The 20,260-nt window shown below is 39.9% G+C and overlaps 1 protein-coding gene across 2 annotated transcripts in view; it reads right to left on the bottom strand.

The window, feature by feature from the left end:
• LOC137344480 (hematopoietic progenitor cell antigen CD34-like) overlaps nt 1–19,160 on the bottom strand; it is a 50,018-nt gene extending 30,858 nt beyond the window's left edge. For both annotated transcript variants that reach the window (XM_068007474.1, XM_068007476.1), the window contains exons 1-2: nt 18,980–19,160; nt 1,264–1,347 (exon numbers count right to left, since the gene is read on the bottom strand). In XM_068007474.1, coding sequence (XP_067863575.1) covers nt 1,264–1,347; nt 18,980–19,058 — 163 coding nt within the window. In that variant the 5' untranslated portion in view covers nt 19,059–19,160. The remainder of the gene's footprint in view (nt 1–1,263; nt 1,348–18,979) is intronic.
• Nucleotides 19,161–20,260: the final 1,100 nt, after the last annotated feature.

The following is a 20,260-nucleotide window of genomic DNA, read 5'->3' as shown; positions in this document are numbered from 1 at the left end:
CTTAATACAAATGAGGCTGACTGTATGACAAAGTCATTGTTCTGCAACTGACAGATAGATAAAATGGAACAAAAACAGCAACAAATACTTTAGCACATGGTGCTCTATTTATACAGTAAATGCATTTCAATTTATTCTCATGTTTCATAATCTAGTTTTATTTTTGGTATCAGAGTGGAAATGAAGCAAGTAATTTCTACAGAGGACTGAGCAGATCATACGAATTTACAGTGTTTTGCAAATAATGATTTTTTTTTTTAACCTCACACAATAATTTATTAGGTAGTGACTGCGGGTTTCTTCATAGTTGAAACATGGGTGAAAATGTTTTCAAGAGTGGGTATCCTGATGGTGCATATTAACAAAACATTGATGGAGCAACAAGCATCACCAAAAATACAAATAATTTTCATTACACTCAGCATACAATATTCTATTTATACTAGAAGCCTTATACACCATTTTCTTTGCATTTTCACTTTACTTTTTAACAATTGTAATGGAGATTATAATAAGAGTGGCGGGCCCTTGAAGACTGACCTTCATATCATACTATCTACCATTAAACTTCAATCAGAAATGATTAGCTCACATTTAAAAAAAATCCCTTTAGTAGGAATTAAGTTTAAAAAAGCCAAATACAAGCCCAAGTATTTATTATTTGGACAAGGTTGAAACTTTGGGCATTTCGTCTTACCTGTCACAGAAGCTGCTCCTGCCCTCTCTCTCAGGAGCAGATTGTAAACCATTACATGCACGTACATCTTCTAAAAGGTGTAAACTAGTTTCCACCAAGCTACTAACGAGGAGATGAAACCGAGTGACAAAATCACAGTCCATTGTATTATCAAAAATATATTCAGAGGTTTAGAGCCATGCAGCTTCAAAATTAAAATAGTTCACTGATTTTAAAAAAAAGTATATCTTCTAGGGCTAATTGTCAGCATTGAGAGACAAGTAAGAAAGTAATTCCAGTCATACATCTGAAGACATGGGGGTAGATTTTCAACTTATCGCCCGGGTGTAAAACTGGAGTTGAAATCAATGGAAATGAAAATCAGGACATTTCTATAACGAGCAACTGACAGTAAATTGACAATCTACCCAATTATTCTCAGGGTAACAGAATTATTCTCCACACCTTTAGTGTAGATATGAGTAATTTGTCGCTTTTTGACACTTTTGATTGAATTACGTTCAAAATACTGATGTATTAAAATTTAAATAATGAAGATGATAGCCTACCCTGATTGTTAAACTCACCTGGGTGTGCACGATTGGTATTTGTTGCAGTGATGCTTGGACCATGAGCCTGGTCTTCTGCTGAACAGTGACAACTCCATTGGACTACATTTCAAAAGAAACATCAAGAAGTGGTTAACAAGATGGCGTCGCTTGCGTTATTAGCCCTAGCCCTGCTACTTAAACAGGAACTGCATCTGTATCTCACTTCCTTTCCCCACATTTGGGGCGAAATTCATCTTTGGCTGGGGTGGGTGTGAAATGGGTGGTAGCGGATCAGGCGCCCGTTATACACCCTGCATGGTTTTCCTTTCCATGGACTTCAGCGGATTGGAAAATTGGACAGCGTGTATAATGGGCACTCGATCCACTACCGCCAGTTTTGCACCCCTGCCAAAGTTGAATTTAACTCCCATTGTCCCTAATCTCCAAGAAAATGTAAGTTCCTTCTTTCTCTCCTTCCATTCAAACATTGGACACTGTGAAGAAAAAAAGCCATGAGGCTGAATCCTAGTGTTAGAGGGCTGAGTTATGAGGAAAGACTGGAGGAACTTGGGCTTTTCAGCCTTGAGGGGAGGTGTCAAAGAGGTGATCTTATAAGATGGTAAAAATTATAGAAAAGGCAAATCTGGAATAATACTTCAAATTAAATGGAGAGAGTAGGACAAGGAAGGGTCACAGGTTCAAACTAGTAAAAGGCATATTTAGGACTGATATATCAGGAAGCTTTCTTCACACAAAGACCACATTTTAGAGAAGGTCTATTGTACTGAATTTTCTGAAGTATAATTGTGCAGTTCCTATACCACATGAGGCATTGTACGTGGGCCTCTTCATCTGCCCAAAGCAAACAAAAAACACACACACTCCTGATGTATGGATGAAAACTCCCACGTTGTATGAAGGCCAGATTGCTTGAGAGTAATCCCAAGGGATGTTATTTCATGGGGAGCTGAGTTCCACTTCCTTTTTTTACAGCAAGAAAGAAAATTAGTATCCCAAGGGATAGAAAACCAGGCTCCTGTCAAACAGGTCAGATCCTTTATAACTCAACTGCAAGACATTCTCATAGAAGCTCTATTTATATATAATTAACAATTATGTTGGGATTTTGTTCCTAGTTATGGTTTATTTCAAAAAAAAATCAAAGCTGTTTATCGCTTGCTGAGTAGAACTCCATTTTAAATCTGCCCACATTAACTATTCCACAAACCAAAAACTGTTATTTGAACTTTAATCAGAGAAAACTAATTCTGGAAAAGCAATGAAACAGACTTTATACATCGATGAGAAAGTTTGTTAGTGTGGTACGTGTGAGCTACAGAAAATCAGGGCAGCAACAAAGTAGAGAAAGGAACGGAGATGTTGGCACAACTACACTGTTATTTTTATGACATTATTACCTCAGTTCCTTATATGCAAATAGCAGAACATGGTGCATGTTTAAACACCAGTAGTTGTTTCCTTTCTCCTGTGCATTACAGAAATTCAGGCACTGAACAACAAACATTCCCCTCTCAATTCTACAAGCATCAAATAGGAGGCCTAAACCAACCAATTAAAATGGCCTCTGGAGTTATAGCCATAATAATGTGAAACCAATAATTTGCAGCTTGTGTTCTATGATACCATTACATGCTACATTACTTTAAGATGTGGCGAATCCACCTCACTTTTAGTGTTTTTTCTAACTGATCCATTCGAAGTTGCAAGAAGTATTTATTGTTCTTTATGCCCATGGTAGAAACCAACACATTGAGGAAACTATTGGGTATCATCTTATTTAATAAGAATCCCAACATCACAATGTATTTGTAACTACAGTGCTCATTAAAAATGGCACGCCTATGTTTATTTGCTCACGTTTTCCAACAATTTTTATGTTTAGGTTTATTTTTCAGCCCTGTTTCCAGTATTGCCAGAATCAGTGATGGATATATTAAGCAGGTAGATGATTAACTGGATTTTCCAGTTAATGTATTTTCTTCAACAATCTTCAACAAAGGTTAATGTATTTTCTTCAACAATCTTAGATTATCATGTATAACAAGTATTATTGTTGTGAGATGAAAGCTAAATCTCTATCAGTGTTATGAAAGTAAATCATGTCATACAACTGTTAAGAAATTTGCCCAGTGTTATTTATTGAATTTTTCAATCTCACGTACAAGTTTAATTCATTTGGAATGGTCACTAGATGGGATATGTAAATGGAGTGTCTTCCTGCACAATTAAGGCCTCAAAATATATATCTCACTCAGTCACAAGCACATTCTGTGTAAATTAAACACCAAGCACCAGTGTCAGCAGAAGTCATGGAGGAGATTTCCACTAATTCTGCCTAAAGGAAGATGCATACAGAAAGATTTTTGAAGATTAGAGGGGAAAGACCGAGGGTAGAAAAATATAAAGGGCATGCTTTACCTCTGATAATAGTGTTTCTAAATATAAAAAAGATTCATTACCCCTCATCAGTATAGCTCTAAGTGGTTTGAACTCAATTCCCAGCTGATAAAATTCATAGCATAATATGTCCCTCATGTATTACTACTTTGTATTAATTAAGCACTCTTGTTAAGAAAACAAAAGAATGGAAAGTATGGGAAAGTGAAATGTCACATTGCTGCAGTAGCTTGAGTTCACAGTTGAGGTGCATTTCTGGATCTTGTACAGAAGTTCTGTTAATGTCATAATTAAACCGACTGATACTCGGTGCAAGTTTCTCAACATTGTTATTCCACATCTCTTCACACCAATAATAAAGGAACGTCCAACAGTTCTAACTCATATTAGCGCAGTCATGTTTCAATAACATTTTTTATAATTATATATATAAAATGCATAAGTTAATAGAAATATTTTTTCAGAAACTGCAAATGACAAAAAGTCAATGACCAGCTAAGTGGGATTTTTCCTGTCTTTCAGATCTTTTCTTCTAGAAACAGTTCAGCAACATTTAATATTCTCGTGCAGCAGAAATAGACAAGTGACCTAGCCGCAGTAAAATGGAGTTCTTTTTGGTTTCATCCAATCCCAGCTAAGTCCATGATAAATATGTTGGCCCAGAAATTGCTTATAAAAGTCCGGTGAGCTCAACAGTGCTCACCGTTGTTAGTGGCGAAATCAAGAAGTTCCAGCGTTTGCACATGCGCAGGACAGACGCGGAAATCCGGAACTTGCTCCTCCTGGTTCGCTGGCGATGACAGCTTCGCATTAAAGGGATATCGCCAGCTGCAATCAACAGAATCAATGGACCAGCACCAACTTGCTCTTCTGCCCAGCTGCAAACTAACTAATATCGCCACAAAACAGGTACGCTTAACTAAGTTTTAACAGCAAGTCTTAATGACTGCCAAACAACTAAAAATTAACTTTTAAAAATGTGGAGTCTCATTACTCCTTATTGTAATAGGATTTGGTCATTAGATTTTTTTTTAACTTTTTCCTTCTGTCTCTTATTTAATTTGATTATTTCTTACCCTCTCCTCTTTTTGCTGTCTTTAACTGTTTTTACAAATGATTTTAGTTTTGTACCTTTCACTTCCAGGATTTTACATTCCAGCCTGCACAAACTCTTTGCAGTGTTTCAAAAATGCTGCAACCTGATTGGTCAAGGGGAGTGTTGATCCTTTCATTCCTCCCATGAGTCCTAGCTTCGCTGGAGCTACCACTGGGCTCTTCTCCACTTCCAATGAGAGGAAGTGCACCCAGTAAAGATCGCGGTAAGTTAGTGGGTTAATATTAATCTATGGAGTGGTGAGGAGTGTTGGTTCTGTAGTTTTGATATTATCGTGAAAAATACTGGAACCCATCCAAGTCTGAATTAAGGTAATTAAGTAGCTCACAGTGCATAATAGGGCAAGTTATACATGGTTTGAAAGGAACAGGATTGATGGGCCAAATGGCCTTTGCTGATTCCATGGCCCCGATTTTAATGCAGGGGGCGGGAACGGTGTGCATGAACCCACAAGTAGGTGGCGCGCCCGGATGTAACTGAGAGGTCCATAAATTTTCTCCGACTCCCAACCGAACCCAGCCGGATCTACTACCCGGCCAACAGGTGGGAGTGGGAATTTGGCGGCAGATAGCTGCAGCCGGGGAACCGCGGGATTGGTCCCCGGCAGTCAGGTAAGTGGTGAGGGGGAGGAGCACTGGACGCGATCGAGGGAAGGGGGAGGGAAAGGTGGGCGAGCCTGGACCAAGGGAGGCCCAAGGTTTCTATGTGAGGGCCCGGAGGAGCTCTTCTGCTCCTCCTGACCCACAAGGAAACCTCAAATAAAATGTAACAATTTACCTTACTGGGCCTCTTCTGGCCCACGATCCACATCCCAATAGGTCTGGCCTGATGGGGAAGCTGTCATTGCTCCCCTGCTCAGGCCTCCAACTAAAACTGCTGATGGGGTTCTGATGTTAGTTAAAGAGGGCCCTGCTGCCTTCCAGCATGTGTCTTGCTCGCCTGCTCAAAAGAGCAGGTTAACATCAGTACACAACGGGAAAGCAGTGGGATCAAAAGGGTAAGTCGCTGCCTTCATTTTAACTGCCCCCTGCCCAGTTTCTGTCAGGCGGGGGGAGTTAAAATCGGGGCCAATATTTCTTCATGGCTCATCGAAGCAATCTCTCGCCTTGATAAAAATAATTAAAATCAAACCATGGGTCAATATATAGATTCATTCAATTTTCAGCACACTATACGGTCCAGCCACAATTTTCACTTCGGATATTACATTGATTGAAAATAGTAGCAAAAAAACACATAGCTGCCAACTCACAAATGACTACACATATAGGGCCATCAGCATTGTGTTCACAACGTCCTGGTTTGTATGTTTCTTTTAAACACCAAGTAAATATCATCCTACTCCGCACAGGGTTAATGTGTTGAAAAAGGGTTTGACTGGGTTATATTTTCCAGCTGCACTCTGGAAAATCTTACCAAATTGTACTGATGTAATGCCTTCATCATGTTTCAGGAATTATACTTCGCAAATACTTGGCAAACCTCAATCCATTGATGAGATATAATAAAGTTACAGATGGCCTTGGAATAGATTGCATTGTTCTGCAAGCAGCTATCTGGATTAAATCTTTGAGTTAACATCAGTGTCTTCATTTTATTATTTGAGGTTTATCTGTCATTGAATGCTCAAACATTAAATCTTGCTTTTATAAATTCATTGTCATAAAGCCAAAGTATATACAACAAATACTAAATATTGACAAAGATAAATATTTCACTGTGAAGACATTTAACCAGTGGTTGAATATACAGTACATTCCTGACACTATAACAGATGATTATCAAGCATTAGGCATAAACATATAGTATGTGTATCACAAGAAATACTTTGACAATGTTATTTTGTATTGGCCAAAGTTGAAGAGCTTGTACAGGCTTTATGTATACTATTTACACTGGCTATGGCCTGGTCCACAGAGGAACAGTTAACAGATTAGAATTTGTAATTGGAATATGGAGTACAAAATTCCACACTTAAAGGAAATCTTGCTGATTATTGTCCCTCAGACTCAACAGGCTACCACCAAAGCCAACCTAGACGGTTTGGTTCTTAAGATTACGGGGGGAAGTTTCCGTTAGTTTTGCACCCAGTTTCCAGCGCTATCCGGGTGGAATTGGTCGAACCAGCGCAAAAGATCGGGGCATTTAAAACATAAGAGAGTTACGTCCAAAATCACTTACGTTCATGTTTTCCGTGACCTCTTACGCTGGTTCAATTTGCCCGGATCAGGCCCCGCCCACAAAACTGGCACCGCCCCCAGGTCAAAATTGTGAGATTCCGTCGATTGCGCTGGTTTGGGAAGGCTCTTCAAATTGTGCTCATTTTCTTAGGCACACAGGCACTCGTAGACACATTTTAAAAGTTTTCTCATATCAAAAAATATTTAATTTACTAAAAAACTGAGTTGTGTACACCAATGAAACTATTAAATGGTTCAGTATAGTATTTTTAAGTCATTTTCAGTGATTTTAAATCAGGTTACTCACAGGCAGAGGACTGGACACCCTGATTAAAAATGCTCTTTTCAGCTTTATTACTAAAACTGCACCTGGTTACTACTCTTAAATACATCAAGGAGTACATTTTAATGGAAAGAAAAAAATAAACGGTTACGTTCTATTACACTGCCCAATTGTGCTGGTTCATGGAAGATTTCATATTTGTGATTATGCAAATAATTTTAGCGGAAACTTGAAGCATAACCTAACCAGTGCAATTTCAAGTGCATTTTAAGCGGAAACTCTACCCCAACGTATTTAACTGGTATGTGTGAAAAACAGTAGAATTTACACTGAGCCCATGGGAGAAATCAAAGTAATGGGTAATTAGACTTTGCAGAGGAATACTGACCAAGCGATGTCCCCATTAACATCACAATGCTTTTTTTATTTACTGTGAAAAGAATCTTGGACCCTTAAATTACTCTGTGGGACACTAACAGAAGTGGTCACGGAATTTCGGACAAATGCGTGAGTTTTCGTCTGCTAGTGTCCCATGCTGCAATATCAGGTCTCTGGTTTTAAAGTCTCACCTAAGCAATGGGGTAGATTTTCATCTTCACCACCTGGGTGGTAACCTGGCTGAGTTGTTCGCCTGTCCTTTGTAGAACCCATCTGATCTTCATTCCATTGAGTTCATGGAATGAAAATTGGGTGGGTTCCATAATGGGGGGGCAATTTGCTCCACACCACTATTGCACCATGTGACATTTTCCATTTCCCACGCCAGTTATCCTATGCTAAGTGAGAGTGTCAAATTTCTTCTCATTTAGGACAGCTCTGGGCTGTGGAAACCCCACTCATCCCGCCGGCCAGCTGTAATGGGTGCCCAGAGGCAGCTTGCTGGATCTGGGCCTATGTAGATTGGGTGGCCCTGAGGGTCCCAGGGAGGCAGTCAGGGTGGGGAGGGGGTGGTTGGGGGGAGTTTGGAAGGCTACACTTTGGGAATGGGATGTACATGGCGGGTGCCTTGCTCAGTAGGTAGTTAAAGTTGCATTGGGGACCTATCTAAGTGATATGACTCCGATTTGCATATATTATTGAGGCTCCTGCCTGAATCAGGAATCCGCCTGGTTTTCGCCAGACAGAGGGAGTTAAAATTGCGCCCTATAGTGTGCAAAAAGAACAAGCTAAGCATATTAAGCCTATTCAGCAGTTACTTCTCACCACCTGCATGAGATGCTGGGAAGAATCTGAAGCCAGTGTACTAAAATGAAATTGGTTGGTAACCCCACATAAAGTAATATCCAAACCTTTGTACTATCTTCTTGATATACTATTGGGAAATTTTGGAAGCATGAAGAAATCTATACTTTTAATTCTAGTATTACTACTGACTGTGTACACAATAAATACACATTATCTGTCTCATGTGCCGATACCACAGCAATGGCAATGACTCACCTCTGTCTAAGTGAACTACTTAACAAGCATTAAACACAAGATCTATCCACAGCCTTTGCAGATGTCCTATCGGAGTCGTAGTTTGTGACCTTAAAAATGGTACAAGCTCCGCCACTCGGCCTCCAAAAGTCAAGATCGACCCTAATGTTTCCAGTGTGTATTTCAAAGGTAAATAGGGTTATTGTTCACAGGGGTACATTACATACAAAGTAATCTGGGAGGTAATGACACATTTCAGTTCATGGGAAGCAAGGACCTGCGGACACCATCTTTTGTGCTGCACACACGAAACGGTATCTGGAGAGTGTCCAAATCATAACAGTGGTACGCAGACTTACTAACAATACTCAACGCACATAATGCGTGTGTACCTCAGTGACACACAGTAGAACAGAACTCAATAGATGCAATTTACTATTTACCCAAAACACTACTGCAGATCTTATATTATGCATTTTTTCATGAATTGCTAATTGTTTAAATGAGTAATAGTTATACTATGGTACCATGCAAATAGAATCTGAATAAGAATTTTACATTAAGAGTAGATTATAGGTTAAATTCCCAAAATGTTCTGCACAGTCTCTCTTACATTAGGCCTGACATGATTCCATTTATCAAGAGATAATTTGGACCTTAACCTACGATTTCAGGAGCTAATTTTCTTTAATTCTTAATCGTATCTGGTAAATATACATTGAAAACTGTAAATAATTTGAGCTTTGTTCTTTCATTTGAAACTTTTTGGAAAAACTAATAGATCTCACATGGCATTCCTGGTGGATTTTAAAAAAAAAATATGAAAAAAGCAACAAATGTATGCTCACCCAATGCAGTTAGATAAATAAATAACTATGCTCCTCGGACCACAGTAACAAATTTAAATGAGTGTCCCTCAGCTGCAGCTTGTTATTTAATGATTAGAAATAGAATAGATGACCATCAAAAGCATGCAGAATATACAATATATAACATAATTTATAAATATTGGTGGATATGTAATAGTAAAAATAAATCTAATAATCCAACTATATATAAATCTAAATACATCAAATTATGTGAGTATTTGAAATTATTACTGTAATATTTAATTATTCATTGTTAGATGGAAATATGTTGGATTATAAGTTAAAATATCAAATTGTAAATAAATGTATTCGTAAATGTAAATATATCTATTAAGTAACAGTAAAAATAGGAAAGTAAGAGAGGACACCAGAGGGATTTTGATATAAGGATTAGGCTTAGATAATGCTGCAGTCAGTCATAGCTTGCATGTTAATAGATGCACACATCAGTTAATAAATACAACCTGTTTCAAAACAAATATACTTTGATGATTTTTTAAGCCGTGTATTTGAATGTTTAATATAACTCAGTTGTTTTTACAAGTTTTTCTGTATTTTGTTTCCTACGCAGTGTTTGCTTACCTGTATTTATCTGTATGAGGGTCGGGCAGAGGCTGGGGTGAGGATCTAAATGTGATTGGTTGTCTCACGGTGAGATGCGGCCAACTGTGGGCGCAATGATTAGGCCAAGAACAGGTAATGAGGAGCTTCTGTAAAATTACCTGGGGCTGATGTGGCAGTTCAGAGCAGAGGATGTAGCTAGGACCAAGGTTCATTTGGGCATTGGGTTGAGGTATGGAGCCACAGGTGTAGGGACAGGGAATTGGTTTTGGACAGGCAGCAGGAAGACTCCATTGGGAATTAGGCTAGTGGGATGGAGAAGGCTGGTAGCAGAGTTGGAAGGAATGGACAAGTGGAGGCTGCCTACAGAGTCAGGCTAGGAGCAGAAACGCTAGTGTGGAATCAATCAATCCCGGTTTGCTTATTATAGTTCTCAGATTGGTCTATGCTGACCCATGTGATTAGAACAAAAGGACAGACAGACAAACCGATTTACTTTAATAATAGAGATGCATTGGTAAAAAACAAAGTACATCTGGATTCATGACATTATAAACATTCTGATCATCTCAGTAAATTGGGTAATCCACCAGTTCCACAAGCACTTTCTCATTGATATACCCAAGATGGAGAATAAATATCGAGATATAAATAATGCCCTTTCACTACTGGGCTATTGGTAATGTCGTCTGAATATCAAAAATCCAAGCAGATTGGGAAAGATATCATCTGTGTTGCATTTGTTTCTTACTCCTGGAATATGGACTAAATGCTAGACTTAGAGATTCACACAGGACATTTCTTTGTTCACTGTGCTCCTGTAATGACAAGAGTAATTTTTTATGCATATAGAAATGCTGTAGATGCTTTTAAAAGTTACCAATCATTACGTACAGGTGACTTATTTTAAAGTATTATTTTAGTTTATGTGTGCAAGTACATCAAAGCAATTTGGGTAAGGTAAACGATGGATTGTGGAAAATGTTCGATAGCAGGTTTGTTTGTGTATTACATCTGTTTTTCTAAATTACAGATGTTACCAATTATCTACAATTAAAGACTGCAATTTAGAAGTTTGTGTAATTGGCGTATTTCTATGCAACAATCCATCTCTAATCTGTTTTTCACATTAGTTTAACTTTGCTTTGCATGAACTTCTTTTGCAGAGTGTATCCACACCAATGGCTGTACAGTCAACAGGATACCAGAAAATGGCTGATCACGACATGATGTAACCACCATCATTGCAGCAAACTGTTACTCCAGACTCTCACATTATCATACCTTTTTCTTGTTCCAAGGTATGTTGTAATGATTAAATGAGCTCATGATACGAGGTATAATTATTTTTTTTGTAAAATCTTTGATTGTTAGTTTATGTTTTCTCAATTCAAACAAGAGATGTAAAATATTATTCAATCACCATGTTTGAAAATAGTGTTGTGATTGGCTGGACACCGCACATTCAAACCTTCATGAGGAGAGTCAGGCTTCAAAAAATATCTTATTATCAAATGGTGACACATTGTGGAGTGTCCAGCCATCAGTAACAACAGCTTACATTTGTACAGTGCCGAAAACTTAGCAAAATGTGCTAAGATGCTTTACAAGGGGAGGAGGAAAAGGGAGAAAGAATGTGAAGCATGGACGTGGACAATGTTTGGGAGGAAAGCTGGGGAAATGACAGAAGGTTTCCACACAGTCCACAAAGTTAGTTTGCAACAGATACCCCATTTTCTAATAAGAAAGCTGCACCATTTCATGTAAAAATCTGTCTTGTTAAATGTTCTTACCACTATGACTTCTTCAAAACAAAACCAACCTTTAATTTGCTATTGCCTGGTTTCAACATTTGTTGACTAATCTGAGAATTCTAACGATAACAATTAAAGCCTGTTTGTGTGATAATATTTTCAAAAGTAGGGGGAATTGTGTTGAAGATGCAACTTCTTCACTGGAAAATATGATAGACATTATAGAGACATTATAGCCGCTATTAGTCCCAATTACGTATACACGAAGGGAAAGAAGCATTGTACCAGAACTCTCTGTAGGCCTCTTAAAAAAAAGTTCCTCTAAAAAACAAAAGATCCGCATTGTTTGAGGGAAAAAATCACTTTGATCATTATTTATAACAGAACAGACAGGATGTGCTTTAAAATCTGGCTGAACTGTGTTTTTACCATAAAGATGTCATCAAATCCATGATTAATAAGACTAAGAAATAATTACAGCAGTTACATAAGGATGTTTATTCAGATGCAGCCTGTAGCTTAACCTTTAAACCCATATATGATGATATTGTTCAAGTCATTTAACCATTCTCACGTGACACTGTCACACATTTGTCGTAGTTAAAGGAAAGTAAAATCAAATCTAAAAACTTACCTTTTTGGGCCTCTTCTCGCCTGATCCGCTTCCTCACGGGGCAGGCACGGTGGGACACTCACTGCTGCTTTCCGCTCAGACCGCCTAGTAAAAATGGAGTCCCGTCTCAATGTCATCATCGGGATTTGACGTGCATATATTATAAAGGACCCCACCAGCTTTTGGTGGGTGTCCTTGCTGCCTACCCAGGAGAGCGGATGAAAGTCAGAACCTGTCAGCTCTCAGTGGCTCCAGGCTGGGTAAGCCAATTACTGCCCCATCAGTCTACTCTCAATCATCAGCAAAGTGATGGAAGGTGTCATCGACAGTGCGATCAAGCGGCACTTACTCACCAATAACCTGCTCACCGATGCTCAGTTTGGGTTCCACCAGGACCATTCGGCTCCAGACCTCATTACAGCCTTGGTCCAAACATGGACAAAAGAGCTGAATTCCAGAGGTGAGGTGAGAGTGACTGCCCTTGACATCAAGGCAGCATTTAACAGAGTGTGGCATCAAGGAGCTCTAGTAAAATTGAGTCAATGGGAATCAGGGGGAAAACTCTCCAGTGGCTGGAATCATACCTAGCACAAAGGAAGGTGGTCGTAGTTGTTGGAGGTCTATCATCTCAGCCCCAGGACATTATTGCAGGAGTTCCTCAGAGCAGTATCTTAGGCCCAACCATCTTCAGCTGTTTCATCAATGACCTTCCTTCCATCATAAGCTCAGAAGTGGGGATGTTCGCTGCTGATTGCACAGTGTTCAGTTGCATTCGCAACCCTTCAGATAATGAAGCAGTCCATGCCCGCATGCAGCAAGACATGGACAACATCCAGGCTTGGGCTGATAAGTGGCAAGTAACATTCGCACCACACAAGTGCCAGGCAATGACCATCTCCAACAAGAGAGCGTCTAACCACCTCCCCTTGACATTCAACGGCATTACCTTCGCCAAATCCCCCACCATCAACATCCTGGGGGTCACCGTTGACCAGAAACTTAACTGGACCAGCCACATAAATACTGTGGCTACAAGAGCAGGTCAGAGGCTGGATATTGTGCGAGTGACTCACCTCCTGGCTCCCCAAAGCCTTTCCATCATCAATAAGGCACAAGTCAGGAGTGTGATGGAATACTCTCCACTTGCCTGGATGAGTGCAGCTCCAACAACACTCATGAAGCTTGACACCATCCAGAACAAAACAGCCCGCTTCATTGGCACACCATCCACCACCTTAAAAAACGTTCAATCCCTCAATCACCAGTGCACCATGGCTGCCGTACATCTTGCCGCAGCAACTCGCCAAGGCTTCTTCGACAGCACCTCCCAAACCCGCGACCTCTACCACCTAAAAGGACAAGGGCAGCAGGCACATGGGAACAACACCACCTGAATGTTCCCCTCCAAGTCACACACCATCCTGACTTGGAAATATATCGCTGTTCCTTCATCGTCACTGGGTCAAAATCCTAGAATTCCCTACCTAATAGCACTGTGGGATAACATTCACCACACGGACTACAGTGGTTCAAGAAGGCGGCTCACCACCACCTTCTCAAGGGCAATTAGGGATGAGCAATAAGTGCTGGCCTTGCCAGTGACACCTACATCCCATGAATGAATAAAAAAAAAGCAATTTGGGCGATTTTAGCTGCCCACTTATCCGGTTTCTGCTGGGCGGGAAGGGTTAAAATCACCCCCTATGCAACCAGACCCATTTTTTTCCCCCTTCTAATTTTGCATTTTCTCTTCTCTCCCATAAGCACTGATTCACATTGCAGCACTTATTCATGGGTACTGGTCAATATCTGTTACCTCACCCAAATGGCCATCTTTCTGCCTGTGAGCCTGCACAGCCGAGGTTGATAGACTAGCCCAGTGCAGGGCATTACAACAGAGGCCAATCCTGCTCTCACTTGACATGCACCAATGTGCACTATTCAGCAGGAATCACAGTGTCCAGGAGAGGGAACCCTGGATGATATTCACCCCCTCCTCACCCAGGAATACTGAGCCCAATATGGGACCACAAATGCTGCTCCAGCTGAGAGCGACTAACTCGCAGAGAACAGCAGTTGTCTGGTCTACTTGACTCAATTTCACACAATGCTGTGTATGTGCCGGCTGAGCCATTGATTAAGCTTGCGTAAATTGTGAACATTTTGTGCTGTGGGGACAAGCCCCATCATGAGTGGAGTTGCGAGTGCCCAGACCCATTTCATGCAGAACTTTTATTATTGCAGAAAGAGAAGACACCTGCATGCCATCAATCTGAGGTAGATTCAAAATCTGGTCTCTGAGAGACAAGTGTTTTAACTTACTGAACCACCTAGTTCAACTCTTTAGTTCAACAGCTTCAAATGTACATTGCTGCTCATTTCCAAAAGTCTGATCCTACCAATGAGTTAAAGGAGGTGATTTTAAACCCCAAGAATGGGTGGGTTGGGGGCGGGTGGGAGTTGAAAATAGTTGTTTTTTGGGTAGCGACCACAACCCGGTTTTATTTCCGGGTTTAACGTCAGTGCGTAAAAGTACGGGCTTCCCACTGGGAATGCAAAGTCCGAAAATTTTGCGGTTGTGACCCAAAAAAACAACTATTTTCAACTCCCACCGGCCCCCGACCCACCCGTTCTTGGGGTTTAAAATCACCCCAAAGTCTCAGACATTTATCCCTTTGATGTCAATTATATGAAGATTGAGGGAATCCAAAACCTATGTGTTTTAACAAATACAGATAGTATTGAAGTCACAGTTTAAAATTAAAAGAGGTCCAGTAATAATTTTCTCTGCTGCAAAACTACCACATTAGATATTCTAGAGAAGACTGTACCTTAAAACGGAACAGCCTGGTCTATGAATATTCTGCATTGTCCCACATTTGTACAAAACTCACTGTATAACTAAACTATTGCTTGATCAAAATATCTGAAATTGCTGTTTGCAAAATCTGACCTGCTGACAGGAACCCATGGAGTGGGAACACATTCTGGTCCACATATTTACACATTTGCATTAATTTTCAACCAGGAAATGGATGTGAAACATTCAGCCATAAAATCACTGAGGAGACAGGGCTACGCTGGATAAAGAAAACTGAGTTGTGTAGGTTACAGTATTGAAGCAGAACGTCATTGATCTGGAAAACTTTGGAACGATGTCCCTTCTTTAGTTGCGTGCGAAACTGGCAGCTGGAAAAGCACCGGGCAAGTAATGGAACAAATTTTCACCGGTGAACTTTAGCAGCTGCTACATTGATCATTAACCCTCCGGCCACCAAGAGCAACTCAAAGTGGCACAATTCTCTAAAGTATTTGTAAATGGTTTCCAGCAGTCCTGTAGGTTTCGCTTAATTATAAAGTCATAGAATCATACAGCACAGAAGGAGGCCATTCAGCCCATTGTGCCTGTGGCGGCTCTTTGAAAGAGCTATCTAATTAGTCGCACTCCCCTGCTCTTTCCTTATTGCCCTGCAAATTTTTCCTTTTGAAAGTTGTTATTGAATCTGCTTCCACCACCCTTTCAGGCAGTGCATTCCAGATCATAACAACTCACTGCTTAAAACAAATTCTCCTCATCTCCCCCCAGTTCTTTTGCCAATTGTCTTAAAGTGTTGTTAGCTTTATATTATTTTGAATGTACCTTGCTATTATAGTGAGACATTTTGGAACGCATTTATTTATTTGATGTTGACGGCAATTTTATAGATTTAATTTGGGAACTTAATGGACTGAAAATCACAGGCTGCTAGCTGAGAATGCTAGTTCACTGAATAACACCTACTATTCCAAGGGAACTCCTCAAGAGTGATATGGGGAACAGCACAACTCACGGTAAAATGTGTGAGTGCATTGCTATCATCCTCATGCACTTAACATAAATGCACCACATATGCCATGACGATTCCAGCTTATCTCTTTGTAACCCAATCACCATGAGATCAATATGTCCACTGTGAAGTGAATTTGTGGCAAGAAGTAGAACCAGCTGCTGGGAGGGAGGATTCTGACCATCATCAACCGCTCACCGAGGACCCTGGAGTCAGCATCACAGGCAATATAACTCTTCACTAAAGCCCTCAACATGAGGACCTAGATTACGCAGTTGGTGATGAATAAGCCTGGTACACATCATTGAACTTGGACATATAGAACATTACATTGTAAACTGTCCTGTGTAGTTTCATTTACTACATTGAAGGCAAATGCCTGTTGTATAGATGATGAAAACATTTTGAGATTTGGGATGATGGTGGCTAGTTGGTTATTAGATAACTATCACCATCTTCCTGGGCATGGCATAGGCATGCATCATACTCCATCACTGCATTTCCTCCATGACTTGGAACAACCGCTGCTGGAAGGCATTACCTGAAGATGGTTATGAGAATATGTGATCTTATATCCAAGGCTTGGTGCCTACCATGATTGGGTTGAAAAGAGGTAAGCAGCTGAAGCTTTAAATTGCTGGAATGATGAGTTGTGCTTTTCCCCATGCTGCTCATAAGGAGCTTCTGGTACCTGCTGTCTGTCTAGTGAAGTCTCCAACCCATGCTCATCAGTTGTCTAATGACCAACTAGTGATTAACCTCTAAGATGAGGCCTCTTTGGGTTTGAGGTGGATCCAAGATAACATGCCCATACTTCAAGTTCAGAACCAAGTGAACCCTCCTTGGCAGACTTTGGAATCCAATTCCTGAACCAGGCAGATCCCAGTATTCCAGGACACATTTGATGAGTCACCAGCCAGCCTACTTCACTAAAGGAACCTGGAGAGGGTGAACCTGTTACTGTGGGCTGGAATTCTTCCCATTCAGTTCAGAAATTCGTGTGGTTCTGGCTGTACAAATAGCAGAAAGAATACCAGTGCTTTGTTTGACAGGATGTGCCATTTTGGCAGGTTAAACTAGCGACACTCCTGTGCACATTTGAGATTGCTAAGCTTTGGCTTCCCCAGGCTGTGCCTGAGCTCTCGGTAACTGGAGTGTGCCACTGCAGGGAAAGTTTTTGCACTCCATATTTGGCAAACAGAAAGTCTGCTTGTTTAGATTTCTCAGTAGGTTGGTTTGGAGACTTGTATTTTGGTGATATGTTTCTGCATGCATCAGACTCCCAAGTGATTAAAAAATGTTAATTAGCTAAGAATTAGGCAATAATAAATGAGAAGGTATACATGTATCAGTACATCATGTCATTAGTTATTCTGGCACAAGGGGAAGTCAAGTGTTACAGCAGAAATCTCCTTACAGCTACTCCTGACCAATTGGATCCCTGCCATCTTTCAATATCACAAATTCCAGTGTAAAGCCCATCAAAATTTAGTTACTCTTGGCTTCTCTTGTCAAAGGTGGAGCTGAGGGAATAATGGGATTTTGTTTCCTCTCCATTCAATTTAAGGCAGCAACTCTTAATTGTTCAAACATGTGAACTGAAATAAAGGGGGTGATTTTAAACTCCAAGAACGGGTGGTTTGGGGACGGATGGGAGTTGAAAATAGTTGTTTTTTTGGGTTGCAACCACAAAATTTTCCGACTTTGCATTCCCAGTGGGAAGCCCGTACTTTTACGCACCAACGCTAAACCCGGAAATAAAGCCAGGTTGTGGTCGCGACCAAAGAAACAAATATTTTCAACTCCCACCTGCCCCCAACCCACCCGTTCTTGGGGTTTAAAATCACACCCAAAGATTCTACTGACGTTCTCCTAAGTATCACACTTTCATTTATTCATTCATACATTGTTCAGTGATTTTTCCCAGAATATACTATTTAACCCACCCACCATCCCCTAGAATGCAACACATTCCTTTTTCCCCACATATTGATAATGTTCATATATATATTCATGAACATTATCAATATAATGTGATCAATAACATGCTTGATTTTAATGACTTAATCTGTTAACTCTTTGGAAACCATTTTATCTCTTTTCTACAATGCTTGCTAGAAATTTATTACATTTAAAATAATCTACACATTTTTATTTGCTTTGTATGGTTTTAAAACAATGGAACATTCATAGGGACTATGAAGATTATCATTTAATTTTTCACACAATTTCAAGTAAACAACTTTTTAAAAATGGTAGATAGTTATAAAAATGTTTTTGAATCTTTAAATGAAAAACACTAAAGCTATATCAATTATCTTTAATATGTTGGGGTTTTATCAGACTAAAATTACCATACACAAAGCGAACAAAAGTTTAGGTCAGAATTCTTAACATGCTACAAGTTTATGGAGATTTGCAATTCCCATCCATTTAATTCTCTAAATTAGCTTATACATTTTAACAAGATTAAAAATATGATACTCAATAGATTTTCTTGTAAGAACAATTCTAATTGCATTTGCAAAGCCTAGCATTCGTCTTTCTCCCCTTTTATGAATGAATACCTTAATGAGTCTATTTAGAAGAAACTAAATATTTACCAAATATACTAAACCAAAATCATATTCCTTGCCGAAGTTGGAAATGAATGCAATTTTTTATCATTTCATCAGAAGCGACTGCCTGGTAATTGTTTCCATACTTTTACTTACCAATCAAACACAGGACACACAGTACTAAGGAGAACTGCTGTCCTCTTGAAATTTTCATCAAACTCCACATGATAGACATTATGTTTAAAAGTTAAATTCTTGCTGTAGCTTCTTGTTGGTTATTCTGTAAAATCAGTGCCCAGTATTACACATAGTCTGGTGTGGAGTGGTCTCTGTTGAGACCGGATGTTTTATACTGAATTATTCACAATCCCCTCCCATTCTCTCCACCTCCTTTAATGACAAACGCGCTTAGGAACAGAGATACTCAAAAGCAGGCCTCCGTGTCTGGAGTGCCCTAAATAGAGGGAAATAAATGGATGTATTTGTAATTGCTAAGTGGATAGCTGTAAAAGCATCAGGAAACAGTAGTAAAACAAAGAAAACATTAGGTTGTAAAGGCTTTCTCTGTGTCATTCATCCCTTCATGAAATGCATTTTCCCCTGGATCCTGTGCTGGTCCATTTCCTTTGGGATATGAGTAGTGCAGTGTGCTTTATTTAACTGTGTACCTGTTAACCCTTACCCTGCTAAGTCAGCGAGAATCTTGAATTCTTGGAACGTATGTTGTGAGAGGTGCTTTAATAAGTTTGGATTTTAGTTACCAAGTTCAGCTTCATGGCATGCACTGTTGTGAATTTCTGAATAAAAGAAAAGGAAAGAAAGACTTGCGTTTACCTAGGGCTTTTCACAACCTCAGGACATCCCAAAGCGCTTTAAAGCCAATTGAGTACTTTTGAAGTGTGGTCACTGTTATAATGTAGGAAACGCAACAGCCAAATTGCGCACAGCAAGGTCCCACAAACAGCAATGTAATAATGACCAGATAATCTGTTTTAATGATGTTGATTGGGGGATTAATGTTGGCCGGGACACCGGGAGAACTTCTTCAGAATAGTGCCATGGGATCTTTTACGTCCACCTGAGAGGGCAGAGTGCTCAAAACCTATTGGTTTAATGTCTCATTCCAAAGACGACACCTCCGACAGTGCAGCACTCCCTCAGAACTGCACTGCGATTGTCAACCTGGATTATGTCCTCAAGTCCCTGGAATGGGACTTGAATCCACGACCTTCTGACTCAAAGCATGCTACCAACTGAGCCATGGCTGACACCAGTGAGTTACACGGCTAACACCAGTGAGTTACAGTGAAGATTACTGTGGTGAGTTACGATAACAACTGCTGTTTCGTAACATGCTCTTTTCTAGCCAGTGGTTTCTTTATTTCCGCTTCACAAAATACACACCTTCAACATTGTATCTAAGAACTGATTTAATCC

The sequence above is a fragment of the Heptranchias perlo genome, chromosome 27 (genome assembly GCF_035084215.1).
Source record: "Heptranchias perlo isolate sHepPer1 chromosome 27, sHepPer1.hap1, whole genome shotgun sequence".
In the NCBI taxonomy this organism is placed as follows: domain Eukaryota; kingdom Metazoa; phylum Chordata; class Chondrichthyes; order Hexanchiformes; family Hexanchidae; genus Heptranchias; species Heptranchias perlo.
Note: the sequence above shows the minus strand (reverse complement) of the source record. Positions and strands in the feature narration are given on the sequence as shown.